Source organism: Corapipo altera, unplaced genomic scaffold (assembly GCF_003945725.1).
Source record: "Corapipo altera isolate COAL_440 unplaced genomic scaffold, ASM394572v1 57, whole genome shotgun sequence".
In the NCBI taxonomy this organism is placed as follows: Eukaryota; Metazoa; Chordata; class Aves; order Passeriformes; family Pipridae; genus Corapipo; species Corapipo altera.
The window spans coordinates 5,933,720-5,945,333 of NW_020884905.1; the positions used below are offsets into that span (position 1 = coordinate 5,933,720).

Sequence of the window (11,614 nt, forward strand, 5' to 3'; positions counted from 1 at the left end):
AAAGCAGTTTGATGACTATTCAGCTTCAGGACAGCAACTCCATCAGGTGCAGCTCCTCAGTTGGCATCTGAAAGATATTGCCCCCCTCCTACCCGTTCAGAACAGGCATGCAGTCCCTCAGCACTGAGTATTGCCATCAGACAACTTTAAGAATTTCAACATCAGAAACTCTCATGGCAGAGCAAAGTATGGAAGATAGCAGGTGACAATTCCAGTTATTGCCACTGTCCTGAAGTCCTACATTGAACTTTCCATAGGCATTCTGACTCCTGCAGATGGAGTTAGACATCCTCCTCTCTGACAGAAATCCAAATATATGGCAAGAAATGCAGAAACAAAAGGAAGGTCCATCTTTCACCTTTCCTTCCTTTTACATAGTCACAAATCATTAAGTTAAATTCACCTAACCAAGCTGTCTCAACAAAACCTAAAGGAAGCACATTTGGAATAAAGCATATACCTCTGGACTTGACCATGTAGAAGGTAACAGAATGGCTGTTGATTTCCCCACATGTAAACAGAGCTACTCTTTTAATTAACATATCTTTAGACACACAATTTTATGTACCTGAGTTAGCCGCTATTCTTTCACAAATTCTCATACAAAATCTTTCAAAATTTATTGCTGGGAATGTTGGCTACACTACAGTACTTAGGATTAAGACCTTTCCATATAAAGACTTCAATGGAAAAAAAAGTTATGAAAGTACACTTTCCAAAAACCTTTAATAAAGGATCTGTAACTGAAGACTGAGAACGGTAGATTAATTACTGCAAAGTTTCTAACTAGATAAGCTCAGAAAAAAAATCTTAGCAGCATTTTTAACAAAATAGAGGTAGATGGTAACAACACACCAAAATGACATAAGTCTTAACATAGACATAATCAGCAATTAATTTTTTTCACAGTACATTTAACGAAAAATGTGAGTTTGTTTGTGTAAGAGAAGTTGTGATGATTCTCTCTTTAGAAATACAATACCTAAAGAATTGATGTAAAGAATGGAAGAACCTTCTTAAGAAAAGAAGTGGCACTTGCAAAGGTAACCTGGAATGAAAAAAAACTTATTTAAACATTTTATGTTAACCTTTACAGTTAAGATAAAACCTGATTGGTGGTCTCATTCCCTTACAGTCAAAACTAAGCCTATTGTAACATTTTTCCAAATCTTGAAAAATAAATTAATTCCAGGCTTTGACCAAAGAACTCGTCAAGCAACTGGGCAACCAAAAAGAGTAGAGATTTTACCTTAGCTAAAAGCCTGTAGGAAGGCTTTAAAAATTCATTAGAAATACTTGAGCATTTGAATTCACTTTCTGTCTTCGAAATTCACTAGAAATAAAAGTCTTTGAAAAAGTGACTCTGTCGAGTTCAGCTTTCTCTCTACTAACACAGGCTGGATGAAACTAACCAGCTGGCTCTTAAAACTGTCTTGGAAACAACTTTAGGCCTTTGTTAAGCATATTTACAGAGATTATCAAACACTTCCTCCCCTTCAAAATTACCTTTTACTGTATATTGCAACTAGACTACCATTCAGTCTCAGCCAAGATTTGTGGAATGTAAATTAAGAGGCAATTTTAGGACTTCTGTGAAGACAAAGAGGACTTCATCCTTCAGCAAACAAGTATTTTCCATGGCTAGTTTTATTTTCAATTACACCATAATCAAGTGTTGGTAATTATTGTTTTAAAAGCTACAAAAGCAGGATTTCAACCCAGCAACAAATTTAGAATCAACTCTATATTCAATTACAAGTCACTGTCCTGTACAGACCTTCTCTAGAATACTTAATGTCAGCAACTTTCACTCTGTATACTCAAGGTATGCTGTATTTCAAATATCAGTGGAATTTTGTCTAAGGGACTCATCAATAAATGAAGATATTTATATACTTAGAAGAACCATAATTATGGTTTTACTGGTATCAATTACTATCAGAAGAAGCAGCTTGTTTCTCAGTATAGAAAACTGATGGTAAGCATGAACAGGAAGAATTAAATACACAAGTGTGTGGCATTAAGTGCATGGCTTAAGTAGGATTTTGTTGGTTGTAGTTTTTTTTTTTTCAATCTTCTTTTAAAGTGCTCTGTGTGATCCACCATCAAAAGAGGCCTGTGTAAAGACTGGTACTAGCATGGTTGACATCACAGTAACACAAAAATTAGGCATTCACACAATCAAGCTTTGATTTGAATATTTAGAAAAAAAAAAAAGCCAAGGCCCATACATTTAGATACAGATTGGAAATGTTTCTACATCTCTTATAATATAACCAAAGAATATGTTACAGTTAGATTATAAGAACCAGCCTGTTCTGATACAATTTACAAAGTGACAAAGCCCACAGCAAAGCTATTGCTTTACTTCTATAATGTAAACACATCTCAAGGAAGAATATGCTGACAGTTTCACAGATGAGATTATAAATTAGTAAAACCAAAGCAACTGGTCATATCAACCTTTTGTCTCTACAAGGCTTAGCTCACAAGCTCAGGTTGTAAATTTATTCTTCGAAGGACATCTTCTGGCATACAAAAGACAGGATTGACGGCCTTAATTTGTTCTTCTCCTAATAAAGATAGTCCAGCAATTCCAAATAAGGTGTGAAATGGATCCACCTGGGAGAAAAAAGAAAATTTACGTCCATGTCCAAAGTCAACCACTTTTTCACTTGTACAGAATGAAGCTCTTGTTTGCAAGAGAACTGCAAATCTCCATGTCTGGGGAAGACAACACAACCAAACAAACATTTGTGCTAACGTGTGTGACAGGTGAGACAGTTTCCATAGCGTGCATTTACAATACTATGATTTACTCAGAGATGTTGTCAATTATCTGCTGCTAAGATGATTTTCAACTCTGAGTTAGACAGAAAGCATTCACATATGTCCACTGGCATGCAATATCACAGGGTGGCAGAAGCAAAGACAATTAGAATTTTAAAAGTAAATTTGATCATCTAACAAGTACTGCTTCCATAAATTCCCTGTTTGTTCTTCAGGAACATCATTATGCTCTTTAATCACCTCCAAATACAGAGCTGTGCTATAAAATCTTGAGAGGGAAGCAGCAACCTACTTTGCTAAAAAACCTCCCCAAACTATAAATAAAACAGAAACCCCCCAAACCCGCACTCCCAAAACTACAAGATGCCCCCTCCCCCGAACTGCCAAACTAACAAACAACCTAAACACAAAAGCCCCCAAAACAGGGTCTGTTAGGAGTGAGTGTCTGCAGTAATAAATCAAAAACCTGTAGGCATCAACATTTCTATGGGAGTGCCTACTTCAGCAATGGAGGACAGGTAAAAATAATATGAAATGACTGCTAATATAGCATGCCAAAACCTCCCCCAAAGGTGCTCGCATTAGACACAGCTAAAAGGTTCTGCAAAGTTGCTCTTCCAGGAAGTCAAAAATATTTCAATAGCTCAAGTTTAATCTCCAAGCCAGAAAAACATTTAGATTTTAAGTATTGGACTTTCCTTTGAGAATTCTGAAAAGGGAAAATGTCCTTCTGTGAGCTCCTTAGAAATACAAAATCCTTTCCACTTTAAGAACACAAAAACTCTTTCCAAATGACAGACTAAAGAGATTTCTCCCCCAACTGGGAATAAAGTATCAGCTTGCAAAGAAATATAAAGCACCTTGTTTTTTATTGCATTTGTGGAGAATGGAGCAGACATGGGCAGCTGCAATAAAAACAGCTAAGGCTTTCCCAGACCGTTAATAAATAAGCAGCCAAGTGCTCTATAGGAATTGCAATGAGATCTCATAATACTTTTTACTTTATCTGTTCAGCACCCTTGAAAGATAGGAACCTTATGTGCCAGTTTACCTGGACAATCTCAATTACTTCCACTTGAAACCAGAAAGAACAGATTAGCTAAACCATAACTGCCTCTCAACCAAGCAGAAAATCCATACCACCAGCCTCTTCATACTGCTATCACAAAAGCTTCTTCCTCCCTCACCTGGACAAATGCCAGTGAAAGAATTTATTCAGTGGCTGGGCTGGCACAGAACAAAAGTTAGCCTATAGAGATTTTTGATAAAAACTTATGACTCATTTAGATCAGATAAAACCACCATTCTTTAGCTTGCATATAATTTCACAAAACAAAATAATAAACACAAAAAACCCACACACATCCCAAAAAACCCACCACCAAACATTGTTTTTACATAGATCTTCCGAGTGGTCTTGTGAGAAATGATTTGTATTTCATGTGTTATGAGAACCAAACCAGAAATTGTAGAAAATGGCAACTGACTTTAGAAGGGGATACAAGTGCAATATAGAATATCTGCTCCCCAAGTATGCCTTGAAAGGCAATTCTAACCCATTCTTTCTTCAAAGTAATTGTAACATCTGGAAAATCTACCTGGATCTTGAGTTGAGTTACACACAAACAAGAAACTTTACTTTTCCCTTTGAAACTTTCAATTATGTATATTTCATTTAGAAAAATATTATTTACCATATCTCCTGGTCTGTCAGCAAATCCACCAGTCTCCTCATCCTGGCAAGCCAAAATAAAGCAGCGCAGTTTCTCTCCATCAATCCAATGTATCCTGCCAATCATCTTCAAAGATGCTAGCACCCACCACGAATAACACACGTCAGGTAACTGGCAAGCAGAGAAGTAGATTAACATTTATTTTGTTTTAAACATAACCTTGCAAATTTTACTGGTAATTCTGCAAATTACCAGGTGTGCTGTCATAATGCTGTTGCAGAGAAACAACACTTAAGAGTATTTTTGGAGTACAAGAGGACTTCCATTTTCAGGAAGGGAAAGTCTCTCTTTCCAGCCTCTTCCCTTCTTCAAGAAACAAGACCACAAGAATGTGATTTTTAAGCAGACTACACCTGTGATAGAGGCTAAAAAAACCCACAGAGACTTTTTCAGGAGCAAATACAAAGAACTTAATATCAGCTAGTTGCATTTTGGGGAGGCAGGGAGAATATGACCCAGTTTAACAGGATAATGGTTCAAGTGGTCAGTAAGACATACTTCAGTATGTGTACTTCCCTACCCTGAGGACTCAAAACAGCATAGCTAAGGACTCCATGACAAGTGTTAGTGACAAAATGAAGAATCAAAACAAAGGCCTGTGACTTATATGAAGTATTTAGTAAGCTTTTCAAAGAAGTCATGACATTTTCCAGAAGTACTTCAGCTTTAGAAAAACAATCTCTACTGAAGTTTGAACAAAGAAAAGAAGCCACCCAATACCTTCTCTGGTCGCCCATTGAGACCTCCAGAAGGTAACTGACGTTCACAAAGCCACCAACCCAGCAGGTCAACATTCACTTGATGCAACTGGTCTGTTATAGCCAGAAATCCTGTGCAACAATAGATCTAAAATTACAGACATAAATTTTGTGTGTATGTAAAACTTAAGTATAGTTTAGCAAACTAAATGAAGAGACAGCAGCAATACTGTCACGTAAACAATGCAAAATAAGCATGCAAACATTTCAATTTTAGTTTTCCGCTAGAAAAGTATGTTATTGTCAGAGTTGCTTACAGTTGCTTTTGTAAAAAAGTACCAGTAACATAATGTAACTACATAGCAGTACGATTTTACTAATATAAGACACTAATGCAAGGTTTGGAAAGTGATCCTAGAAGATCTGACAGAGCCATACAGTTTTATTTTAAAAACACAGATTCTCAAGCCACAGTACTCAAACTGATTTTTGCAGGCTGGACATGGCCTTTATCAAAATTTTGCATCCAGCCTATGGTTTGTTCCTGTACTTGCCTCTTACCCTAACACTTCTGGAGAGCAAACTAAAGACCAAATGACCAGGCCAAATAGCAGAAACAGGCTAAGCCTGATCATTAACTACCCCAGCAATTCCACATACATTCAGTCACGTCAGGCTTACTTTCAAAGTGCCATGTAATATATCTGCATTGATTAATCCCCTCTTAATAATTAATTAAAAATTCATATCTTTTTCCTAGGAAATAACATTTACAGTGCAACAGTGTACTGTGGTCACATTTCATGTGGCTACTAAGAAAGCAGCAAAGAACAAATGGCAAGAATCACAGAATCATTAGAGTTGGAAAGTCCAACCTTTGACCTAATACCACCATGACACTAAACTGTTATCACGGAGTGCGACGTCTACTCATTTTTGAGCACCACCAGAGATGGGGACTCTCCCTGGGGAGTCTGTTCCAAAGCTTAACCATGTGGCAAAGAAGTTTTTTCTAATATCCAAACTGAATCTCCCACAGCACAACTTGAGGACATTTCCCCCTCTCCTGTCACATGTTGCCTGGGAGAAGAGGCCAACTCTCACCTTGCTACAACCTCCTTTCAGGAGGTTCTCAACAATATACTTCTTGTATTTTCATATGATGAGGTGAATCCTGGCTATGGCATTTCTCATCATAATTATGCAAAATAAACAGGTAACTGCAACAGCATTAAAATATTTTATTAAAATTGATTTTTTTTCACACGTTCAAGTCAAGTGCAATAAACCCCTCCATGAAAAGAAATAAAAATAGGAAAGGTAGTTTTATGCAAATTTTCTACTGGAAGAAGTTATTGAGGTTGTCTTCCTTGGGAGATTCCTTAATTTGTTCCAATTATATACTGCATTCTCTTCTCAAGTAGATTTTACTCAGCATTTTTCAGAATCCACTGTCACTTGTAAAAGTGCGTCACACTAGCAACTCTAGTTGATAAGTTTTCCCATTACTGAGTTAGGTAGCTCATCTTAAAACCGACTTTCCTCAAAAAATTAAGCAAGGCTTGACATCTCATTTTCATTTGGGTTCATGAGCTGATAAATATCAAACATATTATACAACTGACCTTTATGTCGCATTCTAATTTGTGTCAGACACAGTAACAAATTTTGTCCACTGTCTCTACTGAAACCCACCTCAAATTCTCTAAAAATCCTCATGCTGACTATTTCAACATCTCTGCATAAAGACTGAAATACAGTCCTAAAAGTTTTTCACTTACAGTCTTTTTTGTACCCAGACTATAACCTCTGGTGTCTTGACTCATCAGATCAGGTTACCTATTTGTTCATTTTTTTAACTAAGGTACTCGAATAAGGTATTTGGGAAACAAGAAAGGTACATCAATTGCCATCACTGATAGATGTTGTAAAGAAACATTTATAGGCAGTGTGTGATGCTTGCTAATTTAAAACATTTCCATATAAAGAAAAACTCACCTGTCCTGCATGTGATTCGGAACCTGGTCTACAACCAAATCCTCCATCAAAGTTCATACAGGACAAAACGAATTCTACTGCTTTCCCCACATCAATAGCATCCAGCTTTCCCTGCAAGTCAGAAAATAACTAATGCACTTGATATTCTACCAAACTCATTACCTACACAGACTTCAGCAGTACCAAAGAGAAGACTCTGTACTTGTGCAAGTGATGGTTCAGGACTTACCAGAAGTGCAAGAGTTGCTGCAGCACAGAAGGAGAACCTTGTATCTATTTCTCCTATAATTGGGAGGTAGGAAATGAAATAAGATTATTTTTTAAACAAAAACACATTTAAATCACCACTGAAAATACTAAGTTCTACACTGAACAACAAAATCAGCTAAAAACTTCCCTCATACCATTTCAGTTTCCAGTTCATTAATTATTTCCTCAGTAATTTAAAAAATGTACATGGCAATTCAAGTGATGTGTATGTTTACTGCACATAAAGTCAACAACTCATTTAGAACTGGACAGATACAAATCCAAATCAATTCAACTAGTGGTAATTTACAAATAACTCTAGCATTTTACAGTTTATCTGTAGTGCTCTACAAGATAATTGCAGAGCAGTGGAAATAATGCAATAATAATCAGACACAATTCTTGCTGTGCCTTAAATCCAAACAGAAGTAGAAGCCCATTCTGGTTTTAGAGCAAAATTGATTAAAGTTGCAAGTGTTCTTTTGCATATTTATACCTGGAAGCAAAACCAAAGCCGCTGCACCCATCACAGAGGGATTGCTCAGCAAGTCTATACCAATATAACCCTCTGAGCACAAAGCCCGAGCAATTAACACTTGGAGTCACAATTTAAAATTGAACTGCGCTGCAAACATTCATTTTTTTGGTCTAACCTATGCAAGACTTTTCTTCTTAAGAAATCCACAATCTGAAACACATAAAGCAAATGTGGTGCTGTGTCCTACATCAGGGATCACACTCCTTCAGTTGCACTGTAACTGCCTTTCAGAAGTAATGTCAATCCATTGTGCATTCAGTACACTCCTGACAATATTTCAACAAAAAGGATGCAGCAAACTATGAACCAATTTAACACACAGCATATCATCTACCCTTACAGTAGCAAACATATACTGCTAAGATCCCTTGCTGAATTTTACCAGAACAAGAACATGAGGGATATGTAATAGATTTTAAGAAAATTTAAGTCTTCCATGGGGATAAGTATTTTTAGAGTGGCTAAGTACTTATGCTAGAACTTAAAAATGCCACGTTTGTGCATAAAGAATTTATACACAGAAACAAAATCAGTACTAACAGAAGTTCATGAGTACAACTCAGTTCTTCTCACTCCCATATACTGAAAGATCCTTTAATAGCTGACATGGATAAAGATCATTGCTGTCTGCCACTAAACAGCAAATATAAAATATTTCTTATGGAAGAGCACATCCAGTATCTCAAAGTACTGTTAAGTTAAAAATGCCCAATAGTTTTCTTCTCTAAGAACGGGACAATTTATTCCTAATACAAGAATGGAACTAAAGTTTAGAATATTTATGAAAGGAATGAAACACAACTCTGCCCTTCACAAACCCTTCTTTTTCATAACTTGGAGAATAAAAGTGTTCATATACAATACATATGCAAAAAGACCATCCAAGGAAACTTAAGTTTACAGACTTACATGACAACCTAGTCACTATATTTTAAAGATTTAAATATTACCCCATTCGTCTCCAGCAAACGATCCATCTTCTTTTTGCAAGCTCTGTATATATTCAACAATTTTATTTACATCAACAACATGGAGACTATCGTATAAGATAAGAATCTAGGGAAAAAAAAGACAAGGTAACAAGAATCTGGGGGGAAAAAAGACACCGCGACAATCAAAGAGAGGCAAAAACTTTATTTCTTAACAAAAAAACCTCCCCTGGATTTATCAAAGACTTTATTTAGTTGACTGTGAATACTATTTGGTAAAGTTAATTAAAATAAACTTTCTTTCACTTTAGTAGTTAATTGCTGTATTTAGCTTATCTATCTCTGTCTAAAAACTAAGAAATTCTCAAATGAAAATACCAGTAATGCACCCTAAAAAGTAAATCTGAACAATTCCTATAAACTACAATCACAAGAAGACATGTGACCCTTTAGACATCCTAGATATGTAGACAGGGCTAACAGCATTTGTTACACTGTTAAAAAATTGGTAAAAGTATGCTGTAATCATTAAATAATTGTTAAAAGTAAAACGTTCCTGAATATAACAAATTTTACGAAGTGATACAGCTAAATCCTAAAGCTGTGTTCATTAGATTTTTTTTTAATAAGGCACTGAAGTAATTTTTGCCCTCGGTTTCCAACAGCAACTGGTTCATAAATCTGCAATCACTAAAATCATTAATCACAAACACTTTTTTCTAAAATTACCTTGCTACACTTACCTGGACAGCACTAAGGGTATACAGAAGATGAGGATCATGACCTATGCTGGCACTTATTCCCCCACATTCATGTTGACATGATTTGATGAATGTCAGAATTTCCTCTTTGTTCATTCGGTGCAGCTGTCCCATGAGATCCATTGCTGTCAGCCCCCAGTAGACACCACTCATTCTCAAATACTCCGACATACAGTATTCCTAAGTAGTGCATTATTTTAGTTCTTGATCAGATCACCATCCATACAGAGCAATGAAAATAGACTGGTTAACATTTACAAATAGTTTCTAGTAAGTCAACCATCTTCCATCCATTTACCAACAATGTGTCAGTCACTCACAGACATTCTGTGCATCCTGCACATGTGTATATGCACACACACAGAGGCACATGCACACGTACAGACCTACACATACTACACTCCCTTCCTCCCCTGTATTTATCTAGTTCAAAGTATCAAGGTCTATGTCAAATCGAGCACATACAAGTAGCTGGGCACCAGTTCACTTCAGATCATCACTTATTATCTTGGCATTCAAACTACCCCTCAAATTGCCACCCCAACTAGTCTCAAAACATAACAAGTCTAACATTTAATGAAATTTATTTCCAAGCCAAAACTCTCACAATCTCAACTTGCACTAGAAAGTAAAATTTTATATTGAATTCTCTTACACTGATTACTTCACCCACACCACAAAAAAGATTAATTTCCACATGCAGTACTTTTTAAACACAAGAAAAAAAACAATCATAAGCAACAGTGGTTAGAGTTCTTTCGTAAACAGTAAAGATAACTGCAACTTTTCTTCACATAAGCAGTTACTGACATTTTTCACCTGCTGGAAGTGGAATGCTATTGTTGTGGGCTACAACCAATCATGTATGACTATAAAATTGTAAAGTGTTTATGAAGTCTAATAAGCACAAAGCAGTGCTGTGGTGGGATGCAATAAGTTGTTCCATCAAAAGAGCAACGTGCAAATGCAGCTGTACTTGTGCATTCTAGTGGATGAAGAAGCAACCAGTAGCTTGTTTCTCAGGTCTCAGAGTAATTCTAGAGCTAAACTGATAATCTTCAAATTTAAACTCAGATAATACATGCCAAAACTCATCACAGACCTCGAGAAATTAACAAAGATATCTTTATTTTACACTTTGGATTGCAGGGCAAAAAACTAGTAGCTTGTCAGCATGCATCTCACCATTAAAGGGGAGCCAATAAATAAAGGTTATTATTACTGTTAATAAACACACAACTGTACTGAAACAAATAGATACATACATAATCATCCTTCTTTGTTCCATACGAAGCTATATAATCCGCGTGTTTCTCTGAAAGTAACGTGCTTGGGGCATCGGGTTTTATTGTAACATCCTTCTGTGGTGTCCCCTGTAAAAAGCACCAACAACACAGCAGCTGCACTGTCAGGTCAAGACGTTTTAGCACCTTGGTATAATTTAGTAAACACTGGTGACTGTGACTCTGGAAACAAACATCTCTCTGGTAATTCTGAGCCCAGGGCAGGTCACTTTTCAGCCCAGCTAAACCCCTCCCCGGGACAGGCTGGGAACGAAATCTAGCAACGAAGCGGAGAAAAAACACGAACTCGCCAGGAATAACCTGAAGCACCGGACGTAGGAGCCCTTTCCCGGGCCCAGCGCCGAGCGCTCGGCCCGGGGCTGCCCCCCCAGGCCGGGCCGGGCCGGGCCCGGCGCCGCTCTGGATCCGGAGGAGCGAGTGCGACCCGCGTCCCCCCGGGCGGCTCCGGCGCCACCCGCGTCCCTCCCTGGAGCCCCGTGGTCCCCGCCGGCCAGGCCGGTGCCGCCCGCAGTGTCCCCGTACCCGCCATGTTCGCCGCCCGCAGTGTCCCCGTACCCACCATGTTCGCCGCCCGCGCCGGAAGGGGCGGGGCGAGGGCTCCGCCCGGCCGCGGC

General features: G+C 37.7%; 1 protein-coding gene and 1 non-coding gene across 2 annotated transcripts; both read right to left on the reverse strand.

The window, feature by feature from the left end:
• Positions 1-1,629: 1,629 nt before the first annotated feature.
• On the reverse strand, positions 1,630-11,600 carry RABGGTB (Rab geranylgeranyltransferase subunit beta). The gene is made up of 9 exons (XM_027651595.1): positions 11,560-11,600; positions 10,962-11,069; positions 9,679-9,876; positions 8,957-9,062; positions 7,449-7,501; positions 7,220-7,330; positions 5,244-5,369; positions 4,485-4,634; positions 1,630-2,622 (listed from the first exon to the last, which is right to left on the reverse strand). Exons 1-9 carry the CDS (start codon positions 11,560-11,562, stop codon positions 2,482-2,484), a joined length of 996 nt encoding a protein of 331 aa, XP_027507396.1. The 5' UTR covers positions 11,563-11,600; the 3' UTR covers positions 1,630-2,481.
• On the reverse strand, positions 10,717-10,799 carry LOC113951181. Its single transcript, XR_003529078.1, has one exon. It is a non-coding gene; the product is annotated as a small nucleolar RNA SNORD45 (small nucleolar RNA).
• Positions 11,601-11,614: the final 14 nt, after the last annotated feature.